The sequence below is a fragment of the Centroberyx gerrardi genome, chromosome 22 (genome assembly GCF_048128805.1).
Source record: "Centroberyx gerrardi isolate f3 chromosome 22, fCenGer3.hap1.cur.20231027, whole genome shotgun sequence".
Taxonomy (NCBI): Eukaryota; Metazoa; Chordata; class Actinopteri; order Beryciformes; family Berycidae; genus Centroberyx; species Centroberyx gerrardi.
In genome coordinates, this window is record NC_136018.1 from 564312 (window position 1) to 590653 (window position 26342).

Sequence of the window (26342 nt, forward strand, 5' to 3'; positions counted from 1 at the left end):
ACTTCACCTAACAGCTATTGTTATATAGCTATTATTATTTTTATTTGATAAAGTTTCAACTTCACTCTGTTCTGGATTATTCTGGGGGAAAATATGTCTCGTTTAAAATACTTCTCGATCAGCACTTTTGCAGACAGAGTGCCGCGTTTTTCCTGCCTTTAATCCTTCATGTGTTCCTTATGTGACTGGCAAGGAATATCTGTAATATCATTTTTTTAGGTTTTGTACCCGCCAGCTAGAGCGCCTGTTTTGCTGTCCTGTGCGCCTCACATCCCAGAAGCGCTCCTTTTTATTCTTTTCTCAAAATGCGTCCGGTGTGTGTTAGTATCGGTGAGGCAGGAGGTGCGGCTCGGTCTCCTCTTCCCCTTGTGAACAGAGTCGGCACAACTTTTCCTCCCCGGCAGCCAAGACTGCCTGTACCGGCGGTTTTCTACAGAAAGCAAAAGATTTAGGTATTTATCTGGGTCAACCTTATTTTTGTTTTCTGTTTTAAAACCCCGCTGTTCCCTTCATGTCAGTCAGAGGAGCGCTGTGTTTCCTCAGACGGTCTCAGTGCAGAGGCGCAGTAGCGCGGGCCGCCGCTACTGGCCGCCGTTTCACCAAAACACAAATACAATGTAAAAAATCACAATATTTCATATTTTTTAGGGTTAGGGTTAGGGTTGAAAAAATTGAGAACGCTTCACGAATTTGCGTGTCATCCTTGCGCCAGGGGCCATGCTAATCTTCTCTGTATCGTTCCAATTTTAGTGTATGTGCTACCGGAGTAGCACAACAATGCCTGGAAGCCACCTGGGATATATAGGGTGAGATCCAGATACTGTCACAAACACGGTGTCAGGTCAGTGGAAGGCAGTGGAGGGCTGTGTGGGCATTTCAGAGAAAGACAGAGTACCACACAGAAGGAAGGTCGGCTTCGATGAAGAGGACGGACCCGGTTTGACCCGGTTCAGGTTCGGTCTGCCCCGGTAGGTGCCGGCGAGGAATCCTGGAACTTCTATGTAAAGCGGCCGTTACGTCAGGCGGCGAGGATTGGAGGGCTGACGGCTGCCGGCGAGGAAACAAAAGCTTCACACTCCCACTTCCCCTCCTCCCACATTCCTGCTGCAGGGGCTGCAACCCCCCACCGGCTGCCATTCAGTCCTGCTGTCAGCGCTGAGGGGCTGGGAGGGCGAGCTACAACACAAAGAGACAGAGAGAGAGAGAGAGAGAGAGAGAGAGAGAGAGAGAGAGAGAGAGAGAGAGAGAGAGACACACACACAGAGAGAGAGAGAGAGAGAGAGAGAGAGAGAGAGAGAGAGCATGTGGTCACTTCAGTCCTTCCTTCTGTGTGTTCTCCTGAGGACGAGACGGACAGACACTCACAGCAAAAAGAAGATTGGTGGGACTAAACACTAATCCACCCTCAAATTCAACACATCACACTAACTTGGATTTACCAGCAGCTGAACGGTGTGAACGCTGCCTGTGGCTTGTAAAGCTGTTCATTCAGTTCAAAACTCTAACAGTTAGTGTTGTAGAGTTGGACTGTTTTTATTCAGTTGATAAAAAAAGTTTTTTTTGTTTTTTTTTTAATCTCTGATTGAATGGCAATTCTATTCAATTCAATTCAATTACATTTTGAATGTTATTGTGGTAAACTGAGTTAAATTACACTGTTCTTTTATGTTCACATTGGAGGTTTGGCAGAAGGAAGTGAAACTCTCTTCCTGGTTTGTTTTTATTCAAAAATCTCAAGCAGTTCCCCAAACCTGCCGCTAGGTGTCAGTCTATGTCCGGTCCACGGGCTGAGGCTGCGATGCGCCGGGCGGCCAGCAGGGGCGCTGCTGCAGCGTCTGGCTCAAAATGACTGCAGAGTTAAAAAGAGAGAAATACAGAGATAATAAATAAATGCCTGCAGAACTTGCTTTAATTTGTACACATTTATATTTATGTGATTGTTATTTATTTAATCGCCGATATTTAACACTTATTTTGCCCCGATGCAACCCGTTCTGTCTTGTCCGGATGGATCATTACGCCAGAGTCCATTCCAAATCTGACAATTAAACTTTGTCTTGCTTATTGACAAACGCTGACACCTCATTAAACATGACTTAGGGCCTTTTTATTTTATTTTTTAAATTTTAATTAGTAAGTTATACTGATTACTTCGGCATACATCCAGTTCAACACTTTGTTGAACTGGATTATTTTGTAATTATTTTATCTTGTTACAAAATACAAAATACCCCTCAAATTATTGTATCAAAATAAAAGACAAAATATTGGAGCCAGAAAATGTATCAAGATAAAATACATGTACTTTGTATTTTCAAAATACAGGAAAATACATTTGTAACATTGGGCATTCAGAATTTGTTCAGGAATTCAGAACGGCCGCTCCCTCACTCTCGCTCGCCCACTCACTCACTCCGTTTACCGTTAGCCAGTTAGCCGTTAGCCTGCACGCTGCAGCTAAAACACTAGCGGTACCTAAAACTGTCAAGACCGCCCAAGTAGCGAAGTCCTTGCTCTTCAAAACAACTGCTAACAAAACTTTCTGTCCTTAACTTGCAAGCTCCAGTTACCAACACAAGTTTGTTTACACCGTCTTACCCTCCCACAGACAGCTCAGCTGCCGCTGCCAGTCAAACACACACGCCCCTAGCTAGCTAGCTAGCTAGCAAGCTAGTTTGCATTCACAATGCAGACATTCACTGATTAGACAATTGGCACCAATCAGGCGCACTTACAAGGTTTTGTAAACAATTGGCTTTAGAAAATGAATAGATGCCAGGGATACAATGACTAAACGGGGGAGGTTGGCACCGCAATCAGTGCACTTGCAAATAAGATATAGTATGACCGATGCAATCATGACATTAAACCATCAACAGCAAATACGACCAGCCTAAAGATACCGTGCCAAGATCATCCACCGATAATCCAACAGGCAGTTGTGGTCCAAATACCGTTCCTGTGGTTGCAGCAGTAGTCGGGCTAGTCTCAGATCCGCCGCCGCAGGTGCGACCGCTGCTGCTGCTGCTAGGCTGCACTGCGGCTGCGCCATGTCCGCCTCAACATCACGGGGCTTGGGTGCAGTGTCCGATTTGGAGGCGGAATCTGATTCCTCCAATATAACATTACAGGAGTTGGAAGAGACCGGCGATTTAAACCATTTACGAATGTCCATTGTTAAGCAAATAGCAAAAGCAATCCTACTGGGAAAAACAGCTCGGCTCGACTCCCAACTGAAATCGCGCGGTAATCGCTCCATTGGCGTAACTTCCTTTTTCAGTATGGCTGCGCGTGACATAACAGAACCCCGTCAAACAAAAACACACCATTGTTTCTCTATTTTAATGTCTTCATTTATAAGGAATATAAAGTTAGTACGTATTTTACATTTTTTAACAGAAAAATACTATAATTAATAAACAAAATAATTAATTTTCAAACTAAGCGGGCCCCCTAAGGCCCGCCTATAGCGACAGGTCTGGATGGACAGTACATGCAAGAGAGAAAATGGGAGTTAAGAATTGATGCGGCAAATCTCATCACATTTCAAAATGTTTTTCTGTTTTTGTCATGGTGTTTACAAGTAGGCCTAAAGTGTTACAAACTCCGCCAAATGCGAGCACAACTCGGTCAAGAAAATCCTCCTTAGGTGCACGGCCAAAGATTAATACATGAAGAAAGAAAAGCCAGCACTCTTAATGTCCTTATATCATATATTTGAATGGGCAGCTATAGAGCACAAACGACGGACGCGTTTCAGCAATAAGCCATCATCAGCGTTGTGTTGCTCCAAGCGGAAGTGGCACTTAAATACATACATGCATACAGTTCAATTAATTATACAATCAATGTGAAAAATACCTGATCAAGAGTCACTATCAAAGATAAATCAACGTACCAGGTTCCCCCACTCAGTACGGATAACCCCAGGAATACAATCCACAGCATAGACATAACACTTAGGAAAAAATAATAAATATCAAGAAAAATGCAATAGAAGAATAGAAGAATAAAAAATATATAGCTAAATGTCTCTGCACATGTCTCACAAACTGTAATCATTTCAAAAAACAGGTCCTCTACACAGAAAATGGAAAGTGGAATTGAAGGGAGGCTGAATCTTCCCTTGTACAGGAAAAAGATATAACTCTTATGACACTAAACAAGTGCACATACAATTGGCCAATAGAACATGCAGTCAGCTGCAGCAGGCCAATATGCCCAAACAGCCTGGGCTCTCCTTAAAGTTGGGAGTAGAGCCACTAATTAAGCGCCACCCTCCACGTATCCTAAGACATATGAGCCCAACAACAAAGTAGAAGGACTGAGTGCAGCACATATCAATACACAACAAGAAAAAACTTTAAATATGTATTCAAAAAAATTGCATATCAATTTCACAAATCCAAATTCAGACAATTTCAGAGAAAACACCCTAATAATAATTCCTCATTCAGACCTTTTGGGTGTTCAGTTTGTAGAGTATGTATCCAAAACGCCTCTCTCTGCAAAAGTGTCTTATCCCTATCACCCCCTCTTTTCAAAGGTCTGACTTCTTCTATACCTTGGAACCTCAAGGAACACACGTCATGGCCTGCTGAGTTAAAGTGTCTCGCTACTGAGGACTTCTCATCCCTATTCCTAATATTACTTTTATGTTCAGATATCCGGGTTTTTAGTTCTCTTTTAGTTTTACCAACATAACACATCCCACATGGGCATTTCAAAAGGTAAACCACATGTTTTGTCTTACAAGAAATCCTACTCTTAATAAAAAACTTTTTGCCAGAGTGTGGATGTAAAAAAGACTCTCCTCTGATCATAGCATTGCACTGAACACAATTGGAACATGGGAAATTACCATTGGGTAAATTGGATAAGAAATGTTGAGGACGTGTGTAACAGTCAGCTCTAACTAGTGTATCCCTTAAGTTCCTAGCTCGTTTGTGGGCAAAAATAGGAGCATTCTTAAAAACATGACCTATATGAGGATCACTAGATAGGATGTGCCAGTGCTTCTTAACACACTTTTTAATTTCATGAGAAATGGGGTAAAAGGTGGTAGCACACACAATATTGAAGTCCCCTGAGTGGAGACTGTAGACTCCTGAACCTGTTGGGTGTTGAGCTTGTTCTTCATTTCGTTCCGTAAATCTGTAATCTCAGTCCAAGTCTTGGAAAGTTCGGTATCCGCATGTTGAATCACAAGAAGCATGAGATCCAGGGAACATTTGTTAAGCACCTCGCACCATTTCTTGCAGAATTCACTACTGTTTCTCCCCAATGTGGGTTCCTTGTTGATGCGGAGTTCTCTCGGAATTCGTTTGGTCTCACCACCATGCACACAGGCGAGAGGAGTCTACAGTCTCCAGTGATTTATCTACTGAGGAGTCGGGCAACGAGGGCCCGGCAGCTGCGACTGGGCTGCGACGAGGTTTTTTAGAAAGACCGAGAGGCAGATACTACACCAGAACATCGGCAAGAGACGCCCAACCCGGAGGGGGGGCAAGAGGAACCGTGCACACCAGAGGGCCCCGGAGGACACGAATGTGATCAACCTCTCCAGCAGACCCCTGACTCGACATGAGGTTTCCATACTTTCTAAAGGCTTATCCTTTGTTCCTTTCAGGAAAGCTGACTCATTTAAAACTAGACTTGAGATATTCAAATTCTTGAGGTCAGTGAAACTGAGAGCATTCTTTGATAAGGGGGCTGCTAACCCGCCAGCTCAGACACAACAAACTGACATGGGGAAGCCTGAGCCTATAACTTCTATTAGTAGCTTGAAGAGACTGAAAGCTAAAAGTGTTTTTGTCCCGCCTGTTCTGAATTCTTCTGTTGCAACATTTTGTAGGCTGATTGAGCAAGAGGTTTCTTCTCATGTACATATTAACAGTAAAAAAAGACTCCACTCCAACATTGATTCGCAAGAAAGCAAGGCTATGATTGAATTATCTAAGGACACTACTGTAGTGATACGTAATGCTGATAAGGGGGGTGCAGTGGTCATGCAAAACAAAGAAGCATATAGAACAAAAATATTAAGACAACTAAGTAACAGCGAGTTCTATACCCCTTTAAGTGGTGACCCTACAGTGAGGTTTCTTCAAGAAGTTAGGTCTTTTTTGAGTAAAGCTGTGAATGATCTATTGATCTGTCAAGATGAATATGCTTTTATGATTCAAGAACACCCGGTACGCCCTATTTTTTACACACTTCCGAAGATACATAAGAGCTGTGTGGAGCCTGTGCCTGGGCGCCCTATAGTGGCAGGTACACAGTCTCTGACTGAGCCTATATCTCAGTATATCGACTTACACATCAAAACATTAGTGTCTCAGCTCCCATCATACTTGAAAGATACTACTGATTTCTTGAATAAAATAGATTCTATACAGAACATTCAGGAAAGTGACTTTGTTTGTACTATGGATGTCACCAGTTTATATACTAATGTACCCCATACAGAGGGTCTGGAGGCTATGACCTGCTACTTGAATAAGAGAAAAAACCCTACTCCCCCTACTGAATTTTTGGTGGATATGGCTAAATTGATTCTCAGCAGGAACTACTTTGAGTTTGAACACTCATATTATTCACAGTGTCAGGGTGTAAGTATGGGAAGTCCATGTTCTCCTAATTATGCCAATTTATTTATGGGCAAATTTGAAGAAGAGTTTGTGTACCACAATAATCCTTTCTTTTCATTGTTGAAATGTTGGTTCCGCTTTATTGATGATGTCTTCTTTATTTTTACGGGGACACTTGATCAGCTGGAGGAGTTCAAAATTTATATTAACTCTAGAATGCCTTCTATAAAATTTTCATTAGAGTATAGTCAGGAATCTGTGGCTTTTCTAGATGTACTGGTGAACAAAGCAGAACAGTTGAAGACCAAGGTATATAGAAAGAAAACTGATGGCAACAGTTTTTTGGATTATGCTAGCTATCATCCCCCTGGTCTTAAAAAGGGTTTGCCCTATAGTCAGTTGTTGAGAATTAAGAGAATTTGTAGTACTGAGAATGCTTTTGAGGAACAAGCTGCTGAGTTATGCACACGGTTCAGGTCTAAGGGTTATGACGACAGAGTCCTAGATGATTGTCTGCAGAGAGTAAGAAATATTGACAGAAAGAACCTTTTAACTCATAAACCCTCTCACTCAGGGGACTTCAATATTGTGTGTGCTACCACCTTTTACCCCATTTCTCATGAAATTAAAAAGTGTGTTAAGAAGCACTGGCACATCCTATCTAGTGATCCTCATATAGGTCATGTTTTTAAGAATGCTCCTATTTTTGCCCACAAACGAGCTAGGAACTTAAGGGATACACTAGTTAGAGCTGACTGTTACACACGTCCTCAACATTTCTTATCCAATTTACCCAATGGTAATTTCCCATGTTCCAATTGTGTTCAGTGCAATGCTATGATCAGAGGAGAGTCTTTTTTACATCCACACTCTGGCAAAAAGTTTTTTATTAAGAGTAGGATTTCTTGTAAGACAAAACATGTGGTTTACCTTTTGAAATGCCCATGTGGGATGTGTTATGTTGGTAAAACTAAAAGAGAACTAAAAACCCGGATATCTGAACATAAAAGTAATATTAGGAATAGGGATGAGAAGTCCTCAGTAGCGAGACACTTTAACTCAGCAGGCCATGACGTGTGTTCCTTGAGGTTCCAAGGTATAGAAGAAGTCAGACCTTTGAAAAGAGGGGGTGATAGGGATAAGACACTTTTGCAGAGAGAGGCGTTTTGGATACATACTCTACAAACTGAACACCCAAAAGGTCTGAATGAGGAATTATTATTAGGGTGTTTTCTCTGAAATTGTCTGAATTTGGATTTGTGAAATTGATATGCAATTTTTTTGAATACATATTTAAAGTTTTTTCTTGTTGTGTATTGATATGTGCTGCACTCAGTCCTTCTACTTTGTTGTTGGGCTCATATGTCTTAGGATACGTGGAGGGTGGCGCTTAATTAGTGGCTCTACTCCCAACTTTAAGGAGAGCCCAGGCTGTTTGGGCATATTGGCCTGCTGCAGCTGACTGCATGTTCTATTGGCCAATTGTATGTGCACTTGTTTAGTGTCATAAGAGTTATATCTTTTTCCTGTACAAGGGAAGATTCAGCCTCCCTTCAATTCCACTTTCCATTTTCTGTGTAGAGGACCTGTTTTTTGAAATGATTACAGTTTGTGAGACATGTGCAGAGACATTTAGCTATATATTTTTTATTCTTCTATTCTTCTATTGCATTTTTCTTGATATTTATTATTTTTTCCTAAGTGTTATGTCTATGCTGTGGATTGTATTCCTGGGGTTATCCGTACTGAGTGGGGGAACCTGGTACGTTGATTTATCTTTGATAGTGACTCTTGATCAGGTATTTTTCACATTGATTGTATAATTAATTGAACTGTATGCATGTATGTATTTAAGTGCCACTTCCGCTTGGAGCAACACAACGCTGATGATGGCTTATTGCTGAAACGCGTCCGTCGTTTGTGCTCTATAGCTGCCCATTCAAATATATGATATAAGGACATTAAGAGTGCTGGCTTTTCTTTCTTCATGTATTAATCTTTGGCCGTGCACCTAAGGAGGATTTTCTTGACCGAGTTGTGCTCGCATTTGGCGGAGTTTGTAACACTTTAGGCCTACTTGTAAACACCATGACAAAAACAGAAAAACATTTTGAAATGTGATGAGATTTGCCGCATCAATTCTTAACTCCCATTTTCTCTCTTGCATGTACTGTCCATCCAGACCTGTCGCTATAGGCGGGCCTTAGGGGGCCCGCTTAGTTTGAAAATTAATTATTTTGTTTATTAATTATAGTATTTTTCTGTTAAAAAATGTAAAATACGTACTAACTTTATATTCCTTATAAATGAAGACATTAAAATAGAGAAACAATGGTGTGTTTTTGTTTGACGGGGTTCTGTTATGTCACGCGCAGCCATACTGAAAAAGGAAGTTACGCCAATGGAGCGATTACCGCGCGATTTCAGTTGGGAGTCGAGCCGAGCTGTTTTTCCCAGTAGGATTGCTTTTGCTATTTGCTTAACAATGGACATTCGTAAATGGTTTAAATCGCCGGTCTCTTCCAACTCCTGTAATGTTATATTGGAGGAATCAGATTCCGCCTCCAAATCGGACACTGCACCCAAGCCCCGTGATGTTGAGGCGGACATGGCGCAGCCGCAGTGCAGCCTAGCAGCAGCAGCAGCGGTCGCACCTGCGGCGGCGGATCTGAGACTAGCCCGACTACTGCTGCAACCACAGGAACGGTATTTGGACCACAACTGCCTGTTGGATTATCGGTGGATGATCTTGGCACGGTATCTTTAGGCTGGTCGTATTTGCTGTTGATGGTTTAATGTCATGATTGCATCGGTCATACTATATCTTATTTGCAAGTGCACTGATTGCGGTGCCAACCTCCCCCGTTTAGTCATTGTATCCCTGGCATCTATTCATTTTCTAAAGCCAATTGTTTACAAAACCTTGTAAGTGCGCCTGATTGGTGCCAATTGTCTAATCAGTGAATGTCTGCATTGTGAATGCAAACTAGCTTGCTAGCTAGCTAGCTAGCTAGGGGCGTGTGTGTTTGACTGGCAGCGGCAGCTGAGCTGTCTGTGGGGGGGGTAAGACGGTGTAAACAAACTTGTGTTGGTAACTGGAGCTTGCAAGTTAAGGACAGAAAGTTTTGTTAGCAGTTGTTTTGAAGAGCAAGGACTTCGCTACTTGGGCGGTCTTGACAGTTTTAGGTACCGCTAGTGTTTTAGCTGCAGCGTGCAGGCTAACGGCTAACTGGCTAACGGTAAACGGAGTGAGTGAGTGGGCGAGCGAGAGTGAGGGAGCGGCCGTTCTGAATTCCTGAACAAATTCTGAATGCCCAATGTTACAAATGTATTTTCCTGTATTTTGAAAATACAAAGTTCATGTATTTTATCTTGATACATTTTCTGGCTCCAATATTTTGTCTTTTATTTTGATACAATAATTTGAGGGGTATTTTGTATTTTGTAACAAGATAAAATAATTACAAAATAATCCAGTTCAACAAAGTGTTGAACTGGATGTATGCCGAAGTAATCAGTATAACTTACTAATTAAAATTTAAAAAATAAAATAAAAAGGCCCTAAGTCATGTTTAATGAGGTGTCAGCGTTTGTCAATAAGCAAGACAAAGTTTAATTGTCAGATTTGGAATGGACTCTGGCGTAATGATCCATCCGGACAAGACAGAACGGGTTGCATCGGGGCAAAATAAGTGTTAAATATCGGCGATTAAATAAATAACAATCACATAAATATAAATGTGTACAAATTAAAGCAAGTTCTGCAGGCATTTATTTATTATCTCTGTATTTCTCTCTTTTTAACTCTGCAGTCATTTTGAGCCAGACGCTGCAGCAGCGCCCCTGCTGGCCGCCCGGCGCATCGCAGCCTCAGCCCGTGGACCGGACATAGACTGACACCTAGCGGCAGGTTTGGGGAACTGCTTGAGATTTTTGAATAAAAACAAACCAGGAAGAGAGTTTCACTTCCTTCTGCCAAATCTCCAATGTGAACATAAAAGAACAGTGTAATTTAACTCAGTTTACCACAATAACATTCAAAATGTAATTGAATTGAATTGAATAGAATTGCCATTCAATCAGAGATTTAAAAAAAAAAAAAAAAAACTTTTTTTATCAACTGAATAAAAACAGTCCAACTCTACAACACTAACTGTTAGAGTTTTGAACTGAATGAACAGCTTTACAAGCCACAGGCAGCGTTCACACCGTTCAGCTGCTGGTAAATCCAAGTTAGTGTGATGTGTTGAATTTGAGGGTGGATTAGTGTTTAGTCCCACCAATCTTCTTTTTGCTGTGAGTGTCTGTCCGTCTCGTCCTCAGGAGAACACACAGAAGGAAGGACTGAAGTGACCACATGCTCTCTCTCTCTCTCTCTCTCTCTCTCTCTCTCTCTGTGTCTCTCTCTCTCTTTCTCTCTCTGTGTGTGTGTCTCTCTCTCTCTCTCTCTCTCTCTCTGTCTCTTTGTGTTGTAGCTCGCCCTCCCAGCCCCTCAGCGCTGACAGCAGGACTGAATGGCAGCCGGTGGGGGGTTGCAGCCCCTGCAGCAGGAATGTGGGAGGAGGGGAAGTGGGAGTGTGAAGCTTTTGTTTCCTCGCCGGCAGCCGTCAGCCCTCCAATCCTCGCCGCCTGACGTAACGGCCGCTTTACATAGAAGTTCCAGGATTCCTCGCCGGCACCTACCGGGGCAGACCGAACCTGAACCGGGTCAAACCGGGTCCGTCCTCTTCATCGAAGCCGACCTTCCTTCTGTGTGGTACTCTGTCTTTCTCTGAAATGCCCACACAGCCCTCCACTGCCTTCCACTGACCTGACACCGTGTTTGTGACAGTATCTGGATCTCACCCTATATATCCCAGGTGGCTTCCAGGCATTGTTGTGCTACTCCGGTAGCACATACACTAAAATTGGAACGATACAGAGAAGATTAGCATGGCCCCGGGCGCAAGGATGACACGCAAATTCGTGAAGCGTTCTCAATTTTTTCAACCCTAACCCTAACCCTAAAAAATATGAAATATTGTGATTTTTTACATTGTATTTGTGTTTTGGTGAAACGGCGGCCAGTAGCGGCGGCCCGCGCTACTGCGCCTCTGCACTGAGACCGTCTGAGGAAACACAGCGCTCCTCTGACTGACATGAAGGGAACAGCGGGGTTTTAAAACAGAAAACAAAAATAAGGTTGACCCAGATAAATACCTAAATCTTTTGCTTTCTGTAGAAAACCGCCGGTACAGGCAGTCTTGGCTGCCGGGGAGGAAATGTTGTGCCGACTCTGTTCACAAGGGGAAGAGGAGACCGAGCCGCACCTCCTGCCTCACCGATACTAACACACACCGGACGCATTTTGAGAAAAGAATAAAAAGGAGCGCTTCTGGGATGTGAGGCGCACAGGATAGCAAAACAGGCGCTCTAGCTGGCGGGTACAAAACCTAAAAAAATGATATTACAGATATTCCTTGCCAGTCACATAAGGAACACATGAAGGATTAAAGGCAGGAAAAACGCGGCACTCTGTCTGCAAAAGTGCTGATCGAGAAGTATTTTAAACGAGACATATTTTCCCCCAGAATAATCCAGAACAGAGTGAAGTTGAAACTTTATCAAATAAAAATAATAATAGCTATATAACAATAGCTGTTAGGTGAAGTTCTAGACATTTCTATTATATCTGCAAATTATATTGCAGCCTGCCATAAGATGAGGGAAGCCAGTGGAACCAGAGTGAGAATTAACGTGAATATCTGTGTTGTATGTTACATAATCAGCTTGATCTACATTCATTTAGCCTACAGTTATTCTTACAATTTGTTATAGCATCATTTTGTTTTCTTAATATTTTTGTCACTGTTGGGTTAGGGTTGAATATCATGATCTGACCATTCATCTTTGCAGAAGCCCATTGAGGTTGATACTTTTTATTTAGCCGTTTTCCCGCCGTTCTATCTTCTTTTCTCGAGATGTCCAGTTATTTTTGTCATTAACTCGAGGTAACACATGTTGTTATCCCGAGATAACGACAAATTGAGATCTCGGGGGGGGGAAAGTAGGCCTAGAGAGTAGGCTAATTCAATTCAAACTTTATTTCGGACTCACAAAGGGTCCATAGCATATAAAAAGAAAGAAAACAAGACATACAAAATAAAACCACAACAATTCATCATTCAATTTAAAAAACAGTTCGTATGTAGGCTATCTCGCCGGTGTTTTCTGAGCCTGCATGTGTACCGAGAGCAGCTCTTCCTAGGGCTGGTGAAAGCCTCTATGATGCTGTTCTCATCCAAGCGACACATAAAATTGTACATCAGATGTCTTAAAAGTGCCTCACATGTAGGGACACCGGAGAACACAAACGGTTGACTGGCACTGTGCCATCTGGGAACCTGGAGCAGCAGCCTCAGAGCATCATTGTAAGACACTATGAGCCTTCGCATACTACTTTTCCTGTCGCAGCACCAAAGATGAGCTGTATACAGAGGTGTGCAGAAAGCTCTGAATAATGAACATTTGACATTGACAGAACACATACTAAACTTGCGAAGCAACATATTGGCCTGAGCGTATATTCTACAACACTGTCGGTAAATATCTCTGTCATCATTCAAATCATCAGTGAAAACATGGCCAAGGTATTTTATTTCCTTGCATATCATGAGAGGAACATTGAAGTGAAACACAGGAAAAACTAATTTCCCATCCTCTCTACTTCTGACTATCATGATATTACTCTTTTTGGCATTATATTTAATGTCATAATCTTTGCCGTACTGTGAGCACACCTTCAGTAACTGCTGCAGCCCAGCACTGTATGGACTAAATATTACCAGGTCATCAGCATACGTAAGATGATTGATAACAGAGTTTCCAACAAGACAGCCTGTGTTACACCCATTCAAATGTTTCCATAGGTCAAACGGGGCAGATACGGCATTGCCCCGTTTAACCCGCATTGTCTGATGGGCGTACCAGAAGACTAGTATTCTAATATACTTTGGAACACCTCTAGCAAGCAATTTCAGAAATCAATTTTCATGATTAATTCTGTCAAAGGCCTTGGATGCATCAATAAAACACATGAACACAGTGGAATTTGGGCTACCATATTTAGCGACTATTTCCTTTAAAGCATAAATACACATATCAGTGCCGTGTTTTCTTTTAAAGCCAAACTGATTATCAGTGGTGAGAACAAACATTTCCAACCTTGTTAGCGGGATTCTTTCCAGCACTTTAGAGAGAATACTGGCAAGGGCAATAGGTCTATAATTATCCATGCTATTTAATTTACCAGCCTTGTCCTTAATGACAGTAACAATACAGAGGTGATAGAATCTGGAAGGACACCATGAACTATGAGAGCAGTAAAACACATGGCAAGCAGAGGACAGAGCCTATAACTGCCATTCTTTAGCTACATTACTTTTAACACAGTTGAATAAATTACAATAATGCTCACGCCACACCTCGGCTATTTTGTCTGGGCCACATGCATCCTCAATGTTGGATGGTAAGGAAGTTTTACAGTTATTCATAACTCTGACCTCTTTCCAGAAGTCATGATGGTTATTATTCTGTAGCTTCCTGGCAAGTGAATCGGCTCTCATTGTGTTCTCGTTTCTTTTAATAAGACCGAGAGCATATTTAAATCTTGCATTGGTAAGTTTTTTATGTTCAAGCAATGACCCCTGTCTAGGCCTTCCTGAGTCTGACCAGAGTTTAAAAGCTTCTCTAGCTGCAGCATGTCGCTCAGCCACAAAATCATTCCATCCAGGTTTAATGTGATGCAGCTTGTTCTTATGTTTACCAAAGGGCTTACTAGAGGCATTAAGAGCTGTCACAGTATTGAGCCGTCACAAACATCAAGCAACACAGCAAGGATGTTAAAAAATAAAAAATAAAATAAACGAGACTCATGGCCTAATACTGTTTGCATTGCATTTGGTGACCTGAAGATGGTTTTATGCTTAAAAATAAATCAAAATAAAGGAAGTATGAGCAGTGGGTGATTTTTGAAGGCTGACACTGTGAAGCAGCTTGTTTATCGTTTGTTTTGGATCTTGACAACAGTATTTTAGAAGATTTTCTCTGCTTGTTCCAGGGAAAGGGTTAGATGTTAGATGTTGCACAGTGTCAGGGCGACATCTGCTGGTTGAGGAAAGGTACTGCAGCCCACAGACCGCTGCGGTCATGTTGATGTTCATGTTCACATAAAAACTGGAGAATTAACGAAGTCTGTCTCTGTTCTTTACTGCCGCTGCTGTTTCTCTTTCCCAGACGAAAAGTATTTCTCTGGAAACACTCGATATAAAAAAGAAACTGAAGGAGGAAAATTCACAAAGCTGATGTCAGCTGATGTCTTTATTTCATACAACAAAACAGTACAGCTACTAAACCTCTGTAGCACGGACTTTATTTTGAGCGTTGGATCAATATGAAGAGTTTTGGTCCAAAATGAGATATCCACCGTTATAAATAAATGACAACCACTCTCCATACTGACTGCTGGAGTGAAATTTAAGAACATTATGTGTTTGTTGAAGTTAGGAGTCATCTGAGCACATTTGGTTATAAAATAGTTTTTTGATGACAGAATGATTCATTTTCCTCAAATATTGCCTGATGAATTTCAGGCGGCAAAATGTTTTGAATGTGGATATAGTGATTAGGAATAAAACCCTTTATATGTTGGATCAATATGTTGGATCAATATGTTGGAAATGTGATGCAGGTTGGTTCTATCAATTCTTTTCTCTGTTGTCTGTCATATTGATGCTACTGCAGCATTACCTCTCAATAAAGACTTAAAGCAAAGTAGGCCCTATTGTCTCTTTCTATTTATTGATCACATCACTGTCTCTTTCTATTTATTGATCACATCACTGTCTCTTTCTATTTATTGATCACATCACTGTTGATGCTGTTACTCTTTTCTCTGTTTGCCTCCAGCGATACCTGATGCTTCAAAACTAGCTATGGGCTACAGTTAATAAAACACACAGCTGTATAGTCACTTTAAACTTATTTAGTCATTTAAAGAAAATAATTCAATATTCTATTGATAATAAAAAACATTTAAGCATTTATTAATACTACAAACTACATGTTTCCTACTTTAGAAACAGGCTGTAATATCAACATAGTCTCTAATAAAATGAATTTATTCTGATTTATCTCATATCTCAATCATAATGCCAATTAACTGAAGTTGATTTAAACCTTCACACTGAAGAGAAAAGAGACTTTTACCAGATAATAAAACTGATCCAGTTTAATAAATTCACATCATAGATTAGTTGTTTACGTCATTGTGTTTCTGGTCGTCAGCTCCGGGACGCGAACCGGCAACCTTCAGGTTTGGAGAGATTTAACTTCTGTCTCAGCTTTACCAGACAGCCAATCACGTCTGTTTCCGGTCTCAAGTTTGTAGCCAATCAAAACGGAGAACTGTCTCATCTGAGAGAAAGCTGCGACAATCAGCGAATCAGAGCCGAGCTCGAGGCTAAATGAAACAGAGGCGGTTCCCTCGAGCTCATTTCAACTTCTAGTGGAGATAAGATAAGATAAGATAAGATAAGATAAGATAAGATAAGATAAGATAAGATAAAATAACACTTTATTAATCCCCTTGGGGAAATTCAGGAGCCACAGCAGCAACTGGCAGAACTGCCATGGAAAACAAGTACAGGAAGTACAATAAGATAATAAAAAGAAGAGGTACTAAGATAAAACAATAGAGGTAATGTACATAATATAGAAACTACGGAGACAGTGCAAAAATGCAAATAATAATAATAAATGCTTACATATATATTCTGTATATATACATAATCAGGAGTTCGGTCATTAGTGCGGATGAGGGAAGGAGGGGGGGGGCTAGGGTCCAAGTCCAGGTCTGAGTCATGTGCAGAGTGTGTGTGTGTGTGTGTGTGTGTGTGTGTGTGTGTGTGTGTGTGTGTGTGTGTGTGAGGGGGGGAGGTCAGGAGTTATGACTGGCAGGCAGAGAGAGTTTGGTGTTGAGTTTCTTGTTAAACTGACAGTAATCTGCTACATAATGAATAGGCCTACTAGGACTGATACTACACAGCATGAACACACTGCTTACACTCTATCACTCTTTTTCACACACACACACACACACACACACACACACACACACACACACACACACACACACACACACACAGTTTACTGAACATAAGGTGACAGTAACAGTCTTCTACCACTGGCACCATCTTGGTTCTTTCAGACAACAAATACTTAACATATAGACTTATAGCGCCCTCTACTGGTGTCCTGTCCAAACAGCAGGTAAGTACAATACTGTGAGAAACATAATAATGCCTTATTAGTGACTAATAATTATTAGTCACAAAACCACAGAAAGATCTTCACAGCTTCTCATCTGCTGTTGTTTCAGCAAAACTGGCTTTTATAACGGATAATTAATAACTGCAGAGCCAGATTTTGATTTTGTGTTTTTTTCTCTTCTTTCTTTGTATGTAGGCTATTTGTTGATGTATTAAATAAATGCAATTCCTGTAAAAAAAGATTACAATAATAATTTAAAAAAAGAATAACCGCAGTGTCTTCCTTCTGTCCAGCAGAGACGGCTTGTCCTCTGCAGCGTCAGCAGGGGGCGCGAGCGGACAGGACGGACCGGGGTTCAGTGGCATCAACAGAGAATCTTGTTTTATGAACCTAATCATTATTTTGGCAAAATACAAGTGAGCGCGCTCCCTCACTTTACATTTAGAAAAAAGTTCCACCTGGACTCAGTAACATGATATTTGTAGTAGCCTATTAGCCATAAGGCCCTATTGTAATCGGCCTACAGTGAATTCCTTCTTCTTCTTCTTCTTTTTGAGGGGGCCGCTCTTCCACTCAAATGTCGACAACACTTCTCCATACAGACGGAGCAAACTGGTGAAAGTGAAAGTAAAATATGTCGCAGTCAGTTCAGACTCCATTTTGAGACACAGAGCAGAGCAGGAGGAGGGAAACAGAAGGCTGAGGCAGGGTGAGTGTTATTACAACATTATTATTATTTTACTGTAGAAGTCTCTGAGTCAGTTGTCTCCCTGTGGACTGTAGAGGGAATAAGAGTCAGAATGAACTGAACAGTTTATCACTGATTCATCTGTGGATACAAAGTCCTGATTGGCTGTTTAATACACACTGTTTTTAATTAGACATGTTTAAAGAAAACAAGGTGACACTAACTTACCAGGAGTAGTGCTGGCTGGGCTCCTTATACCGTGTGTGTGTGTGTGTGTGTGTATGTGTGTGTGTCTCCAGTGTTACTGTTTCACCTCTCAGACTGACTGAAGTCCAGAAGATGAGTGTTTGTGTGGAGGAAGAGGAGGGCAGAGCAGAGTCTCCAGCACCCAGCTGTCTGTCTATGAAGACTGACCGGTCTAAAAACAGACCTCCAGTCTTCAGTAATGAACCTGGACCTTCAGACACAAAGTAAGAGGACTGGTTATACTGGAAGTCTACCTGATGGAATATTGTTAAATGAGGATGAAGGACAAATGTTCTGTGTTAGTATGAGAAACTAGTCCATGTTCTTGTATTGAGTGGTTTTGTGGTTTTGAGTGGTGTGCTGACTGGTGGTTTTCCCCTCGGGGCTTGCCGTACTTACCTAATAATTTGTTGAATGAGTCGTCATGGACCTGTAAGGCTACTGAATACTCAAACTAGCAGTATTATCGAACGCTCGAGATGCTGCTTGTCTCGGACCGGACAGCCTGCAGAGACTGTGCCTGCAGGGTTTGGTGAGGCTCGCGGCTGCAGTTTTCAGCTTGGTTGGTAGCTACTTGATTTGCGTATTGGTGTAACTAAACTTTAAATTTTTGTCAAGCAGTATTACAAATAATCTTAAATAAAAGTGTACTTTTGTACTTTGCAAATTATTTTCTTAACAAATGAACACACACACACCAATTAGAAAATGATTATTGTAGTGTTTCTTTCAACATATAAAATAGAGCCAGTAAATTTAAAAACAGTTTAAAACAAAACACTTTGCATGACTTTGTACATCACCATTTAGAAATGGAAGGATAAAATAATACAATTAATTTAAATGGATACAGCATGTGTTGACGCCATGCACGTATTACACTGACTCCCTCACAAGACTAGCAAATTATGCCCTGCCCTCTACTGGGCTAAAGGGTGTACTACACTTAATGACAGTTAATGTGTGAAGCACACAGGACGTTACACAGAAGTTATGAAGACCGATAGCTCAATCTAAGGAAAAAACTTGAAAACGCCAAAAACTTGAAAAGTTCAATTCATTTTGAGGTACTGGTCTGAAATGAATAAATCATCAAAAAGACTCGAGCAGCCCGGCACTAGAGCCCTCAGCAGACCCAAGTTTGCTGCAGAGTGAAAGAAAGGCACAGATTCAATTGTGGAATCGATGCGCCATCTAGTGGGGAAAGTGTTTATTACATGAGGGACAGTGGGGTACGAGGGGACAGCATTGTGTGGAACACCGGGATAACTAACCCTCCTTTCTACTGGTATCTCATCTTCACACAGATTTTTTTTTGGCTTTATGTCAGTATAAATTCTGTGTAAAGACGACTTAAAAGGGCAGAAATTACCATAAAATTACTCCAAACAGCATAATCCAAGTGTTCTGAAGCCAAATGATTGCTGTGGATTGAAAAGTTCAATATTTACCTCATTATCTCCTAGATTTTCCACACTTGTTCTGCACTGGCTCACAACCACAACTGTAGCAAGCCCATGCTGCCTTGAGATGCTCGGAAATACTGTGATTAGGCCTACGAGTAGAGTGTGCTGAACGACCCAATAAAGTGACAAATCCAAATGGGAAAATCAAATTTTACATGATAACCAAGACACCAAGATGTGACATTCTCACTCTTTGAACATTTATATATCGGGCATTTTAGCCTGGAAGAGGTGATCAGCAGCCAAAGGACAGAGCTGATCAGTAGAAATGAAAGCCTGGCACAGAGCAGATTGTGATGGTGCAGATTTGGATAAGAACAGAAGCAGCTGTTCTCCTTATGAAAAACTCCAGATGGAGGAACCAGATGGACAGAAACAGTGACAGTGTGCAATGTCACATGCATTGTTGTCTGTCTTTACTAGAACTAATGATGATATGTATAAAACATTTCTGTTTCCAGAGGTCAGTACCACAGGCAGAGAGCAGAGTCTCCAGTACCCAGCTGTTTGTCTATGAAGAGTGACCGGTCCAAAGACAGACCTCCAGATTTCAGTAATGAACCTGGACCTTCAGACACAAGGTAAGAGGACTAGAATAAGATAAGATAAGATAAGAAAAGATGAAATTTAATGATCTCTGTGGGAAAATTGGGATGTTGCAGCAGCAAATATCAGGATACAACAAAAAAAGAAAAGAAATATAACTAAGAATAGAGCAAATTAAACATAATGCAACTGACAATCACAAGCAGTATTATCAAACACTCGAGGTGCTGCTTGTCTCGGACCGGATACTGTGCCTGTGGTGTTTGGTGAGGCTCGCGGCTGCAGTTTTCAGCTTGGTTGGTGGCTGCTTGTTTTGCACAGAGGCGGTTCTAGAGTCTGATGGGGCCCCGGGCTGAAAGTCCCATCGGGCTTCTGACCGACTTTCGTTGCCATTATGGTCTCCAGAACACCAATTTCAATTCCTGGAATTAATCTTTTAAATATTCCTTACTTTTTATTTCAATTTTAATATTCTCCCAATTAGTTACAGAAAAAATACCTTATTTATTTATATTATCCTATCAGATCTTTTTCAAATTAATATTCCATTTGATTAAGATTTAATTAGTTTCAGGGGTTGGTTTCACAAACCTAGCTTAAACCATTTATTTACATTATTTATATTAGATTTTAACTGCAGATTAGGATAAGAACAGAAGCAGCTGTTCTCCTTATCAAAAACTCCAGATGGAGGAACCAGATGGACAGAAAAAGTGAAAATGTGCAACATCACATGCGTTGTTGTCTGTCTTTACTAGAACTAATGATGTGAATAAAACTTTTCTGTTTCCAGAGGTCAGTACCAAAGGTATGAGGGGTGGAAGTAACAAAAATAATAAATTAAACAATGAATCATTTAAAAAGCTATCAAATTAAATGGTGGGTTGAATCAAATAAAATGCAGTTAAATATTGAAGTGTTAAAACACTACCAAATTAAATGATTGCACAGTGATGAAATTTAATTGTTTACAAATCAATTTGTCTTTGCATTTGATCGCCTTGACATTTATTTATTCACAAGTCATTTCAACAATTCAATTTAATGCGTTTCCAATCGCCACCGCTTCTTTTAATTTGATGCTGCTTTTAACACCACTTTCATTCAATAGCACTTCCATCATGTGTCAATCAAATTGTCTCGTCCCGCCCACCAGTGTAATGTACACACTATGATCTATGCACTCAACGATCAACTGCACTTGACAGGTTTAGGTTTGTGTCATCTAGTTAGCGACAAAGATGCTACATGCCTTACTGATACTTTCCATTAATCCCATACTCTCTGCTAGCAACAAAAGATAGTTAAAACCTTTTTTAGTTGTTTTAGTTATACACTTTTCTAATCAGTCATAATGAATTCTCTTCCTCACCACAGAGAGAGGACGAGGAGTCATGGTGTTGTGAAGGAGCAGCTGTCCTGCTGTGCATTGTGTCAGGAGGTCCTGAGGGATCCAGTCTCTACCAGCTGTGGACACTGGTTCTGCAGACAGTGCATCACCTCATACTGGGACCAGTCTGGTTCATCAGGAGACTCCGCCTGTCCCCAGTGTGGAGAAAGATCCAGAACAAGACCTGGACTGCAGACACCCAGTCAAACCAGCATTGCACAAAGTAAGACTGGGGGTCTGTCTTCTGTTGTCACCATTTCTAAAACCAGGACTTCATGTGTTGCTACAGCCACATTTTTATTTATCATGCAACATGGACATTTAATATTTTACTACATTTCAGAAAATCTAAAAGCTTTGCAAGTTATGGGATGTTTTGTATTTTTTCTTGTCATATTTATTGTTTTTATGTTGGTACTGAAAATGAACATCAGATAGTATATTTGATTAAACCTTATTTATTCTTTCTTCTCTTCCAGTGGACGGCGGTCCGCAGGAGGTTTTAGACGAGCATAAGATCAGTCTGAGGAGGAGATGTGAATTTGTGACAGAAGGAACTGCTGGAGCAGGAACTGGAACCCCCCTCAACAGGATCTACATTGAGCTCTACATCACAGAGGGACAGAGTGAAGAGGTTAATACCCAACATGAGGTGTGGCAGCTGGAGACAGCATCCAAGATGAAGACCCTCCATGACACGCCAATCAAGTGCCACGACATCTTTAAACCCTTACCTGGCCAAGAGACACACATCAGAGTAGTTCTGACGAAGGGCGTTGCTGGCATTGGAAAAACCTTCTCAGTGCAGAAGTTCACTCTGGACTGGGCAGAGGGCTTGGAAAATCAAGATGTCAGTCTTGTGATTCTGCTTTCGTTCCGGGAGCTGAACTTGATCAAAGATGAGCAGTACAGTCTTCTCATGCTGCTCCATGTTTTCCATCCAACATTACAGACGGTCACAGCAGAGAAGCTCTCTGTCTGTAAAGTTGTGTTCATCTTTGACGGCCTGGATGAAAGCAGACTTTTATTGGATTTCCAGAACAATGAGGTTGTGTCTGATGTCACACAGACATCATCAGTAGACGTGCTGTTGACAAACCTCATCGAGGGGAATCTGCTTCCCTCGGCTCTCCTCTGGATAACTTCCCGACCTGCAGCAGCCAATCAGATCCCTCCTACATGTGTTGCCAGGGTAACAGAAGTACGAGGGTTCACTGACCCCCAGAAGGAGGAGTACTTCAGGAGGAGATCCAGTGATGAGGAGCTGTCCAGCAGAATCATCTCACACATCAAGGCATCCAGGAGCCTCCACATCATGTGCCACATCCCAGTCTTCTGTTGGATCACTGCTACAGTTCTGGAGCACATGTTGACTACAGACCAGAGAGGAGAGCTGCCCAAGACCCTGACTGAGATGTACTCAGACTTCCTGCTGGTTCAGACAGAGAGGAAGAAGCAGAAGTATGATGAGAAACATGAGATGAGTCAACAGGAGCTGATGGAGACTGATAGGGAAGTTCTTCTGAAGCTGGGGAGGCTGGCGTTTGAACATCTGAAGAAAGGCAACCTCATGTTCTACCAAGAAGACCTGGAGGAGTGTGGTCTTGATGTCAGAGAGGCCTTGGTGTTCTCAGGAGTGTGCACAGAGATCTTCAAAAGAGAGTGTGTGCTCTTCCAGAGAACGGTCTACTGCTTTGTTCATCTGAGCATTCAGGAGTTTCTCGCTGCAGTCTACATGTTCCACTGCTACACAAACAGGGATAAGAAGGTACTGGAGACATTCCTGGGAAAAGACTGGGGTACATATGATGACAGTGACCCATCCCTGGATATCTTCCTGGACAGAGCCATGTTTAAAGCCTTGAGGAGTAAAAATGGCCACCTGGACCTCTTTGTCCGCTTCCTTCATGGCCTCTCACTCGAGTCCAACCAGAGTGTCCTAGGAGGCCTGCTGTGTCAGACAGATAGCAGTCCAGAAAGCATCCAGAGAGCCATCAGCAACCTGAAGAAGATGAACACCTACGACACCTCTCCTGATAGAAGCATCAACATCTTCCACTGTTTGATGGAGATGAACGACCAGTCAGTACATCAGGAGATCCAAGAGTTCCTGAAGTCAGAGAACAGATCAGAGAAGGAACTCTCTGAGATCCACTGCTCAGCTCTGGCCTACATGCTGCAGATGTCAGAGGAGGTTCTGGATGTGTTGGACCTGGAGGCGTACAACACATCAGTGGAGGGACGATGGAGACTGATCCCAGCTTTGAGGAACTGCAGGAAGGCTCGGTTAGTCTTGGTGTCCCGTTTCACGTACGTAGCTTAAACAATCCAGGATAACTGGACGCGTGCCGTGTCGAATTATCTCATCAATTGAGCTCAGGCTTTGACCGTTTCACGAACGTGGATTAGGATTTGATTAGTTAATCCTGCATCCCTAATATTTGGACTCTTGTGCTTTCTGATAATGTCACCATACTAGAATATTAAATGGTATATTATTTGTAATGACTTCCAAGGGCATCCGGCAGTGGCAAGAAAGGCACCTGCCAACAGGTGAAAATCAAATATAAAAATATATTGCAAACAGATAGCCTCTTTACTGTAATTCTACACTTTCAACCAGGTAATGTCCAAGTAAGTGGACATTTTTCTTTGCATCAGAATTGTTTCTGTTGCTCTGAATATTGCCTGAAGGTTATGAGACACTGTACATTTATGCTGTGGCTATAAAAAGCGATGAAGCGAAGCCCAATACACAGCGTCTGTATGAACTCCACCACTGTTAAGGCTGTTAAGACTGTTAAGGCTGAGTTTGGGATTGTGGAGTTCGTGATGTGCCGTCCTATAAATTGCTGCAGGTAAATAATTCCCTCATGACTAAATTGATAGCGCTCATAGAGATAATTATCAGTGTGCTAAAGGTCCATCTGTAAAGCTGATAGCTCCAAGAACCTCTCTTATAAACGGGGCATTCATTTCTGCTGTTGGGTGTGTGCAATTTCACCAGGTGGCTTATATATGTTCATACTATCCAGCTAACTTAAGCTTAAACCTGAGTTTTTGCAGGTTTGGGCTTAAGGCTCCGTGCCGGGTAACACATCTGGCTAAATTGTGAACTCGCTTTGTGAAACGGAAAATCCTAGGTTTATGCTCAATTGTTAACTCAGTTAGCCACGTACGTGAACCAGGGCCCTGATCACACTCACTCTACTACTCACTCTTTTACTACTCACACTGCACACTCTATTCCTACTACTCTCCTACTCAACACTCACTCTATCAGATTGTAATGTCTTTTCAGAGTTTTATTTCTAGGTATCTTCCAATTAAGGGGTGAAGGGGGGTTAATACAGCTCAGGAGCTTCAGGCTATGGTTAAAATGTTTAAAATTAAATGTGGTTAAAAAGACTGTTGTTGTTATTATTAATAATATTATTATCATTAATATTAATATTATTATTATTATCATCATAGGTATATTCATTCAGCATAAATAAGTTATTGGTATGCTTGTTCTCAGCTCTGTTTCGATAATAACTGATTTTACATTAAATCTGTAATCACAGACTCTTTGGCTGTAAACTCTCAGAGACTCACTATAAAGTCCTGGTCTCAGCTCTGAAGTCCAACTCCTCCCATCTGAGAGAGCTGGACCTGAGTGACAACGAGCTGCAGGATTCAGGAGTGAAGCTGCTGTCTGCTGGACTGGAGAGTCCACACTGCAGACTGGAGACTCTGAGGTCAGACAGCATTTTTTCAGTTCTTTGTTCATATGGATGTTATATGAATATTGTGGTGACATTTAATTTAAAGAATGCAGGAGCTGGAGATGCAGGGTAGATCTGACTTGAGGAGGATATCCCCAAAGCTCCTCCTCGTTTGAACACAACAGGGGATTCCTGAAATACATGGGCAATGTTTTTTTATCAGATTGAAGGATAGACTAATATTTTTTAAGAACTCCTTTGAATTTTTCTGAAAACTCTGTATATTTTAAAAATGGCTTAAGTTTTTAACAGCCAATTTGTGTAGAGTTTTTTATGCCCACAACAGCTGTTGTCATTTGCACTAATTTCACATGTCTGTTAATCCTCATTTTTTGTAACACTGATGAAGGCACGGTGTGCGAAAACTGTCACAACTTTATTAAAATATGTGAGCATAATAGAGTGTGCAACTTCTCCATTTTTTCATCTGACATTTAATTTGAAGACATCATAAGGCTGAAATTATGCTGATCCAAACTGACAAGGCTATAATGGTAAAACAAGCCTTTCCACATGTTTAATAGTAAAGCCCATTGACTGGCATAACGATGTTGAGCTACATATCTCTGTTGTCATGTGAAAACCTTGTAACTCCAGTGTTGCTGATTGTCATGTTTTAACTTGAGTTGCAGCACTCCATGCTCCTCTATGGGTTGAGACAAACTCTACCAGCCTTGGGCTGATGATCGCCTTTCAAAACCCACTGGATAAAACCAAAGATGCATGGTGGTCAAACTGAAAACAAGGCTGTTTTTCTATAGTGAAAAGTTCACATTTTGGAGATACAAGGTTTTCACTGGACAGTGATGATATGTAAAACTTTAACAAATCTGATTGGATTAAGGCTTCAAGCAGGTTTTCAGTCGAGGCAGAATGTATTTTTAGCAACATGCTTTAATCTTCATTCTGCAGATGAGGATTAGGATGAGTTCTTAGAATAAAGTCAGAATTCTGAGATTGATCTCAGAAATCTTTTTTTCACATGTGACCCTAATCCTCTTCTGTACTATTCAGACTGAGGTGCTGCAGCTTGTCAGAGAGCAGCTGTGCTTCTCTGGTCTCAGCTCTGAAGTCCAACCCCTCCCATCTGAGAGAGCTGAACCTGAGTGACAACGACCTGCAGGATTCAGGAGTGAAGCTGCTGTCTGATCTTCTGGAGAGTCCACACTGTAGACTGGAGACTCTGAGGTCAGACAGAATATATAATTATGAACTAATATGAATTTTATATGAATATTGTGGTGAAACTTAATTTGAGGACGTCTGTATAGAGTCGTTCCATCTGAAATCAGGGTTAGGTCTCAAATTGTCTTCATATTGTTTTCACACAATCCTTGTGTA

General features: G+C 41.4%; 1 protein-coding gene and 2 non-coding genes across 3 annotated transcripts in view; 2 read left to right on the plus strand and 1 right to left on the minus strand.

Moving 5' to 3' along the window:
• Positions 1-666: 666 nt before the first annotated feature.
• On the minus strand, positions 667-773 carry LOC139933331 (U6 spliceosomal RNA). The gene has a single exon (XR_011785593.2). It is a non-coding gene; the product is annotated as a U6 spliceosomal RNA (small nuclear RNA).
• A 10695-nt stretch (positions 774-11468) lies between these two features.
• On the plus strand, positions 11469-11575 carry LOC139933330 (U6 spliceosomal RNA). Its single transcript, XR_011785592.2, has one exon. It is a non-coding gene; the product is annotated as a U6 spliceosomal RNA (small nuclear RNA).
• A 5946-nt stretch (positions 11576-17521) lies between these two features.
• Positions 17522-26342, plus strand: part of LOC139933327 (uncharacterized) — a 39563-nt gene continuing 30742 nt past the window's right edge. The window contains exons 1-7 of the mRNA XM_078291363.1: positions 17522-17607; positions 17886-18056; positions 19760-19879; positions 21222-21457; positions 21714-23520; positions 24801-24974; positions 26016-26189. Of these exons, the coding sequence (XP_078147489.1) occupies positions 17926-18056; positions 19760-19879; positions 21222-21457; positions 21714-23520; positions 24801-24974; positions 26016-26189 (2642 nt within the window). The 5' untranslated portion in view covers positions 17522-17607; positions 17886-17925. The remainder of the gene's footprint in view (positions 17608-17885; positions 18057-19759; positions 19880-21221; positions 21458-21713; positions 23521-24800; positions 24975-26015; positions 26190-26342) is intronic.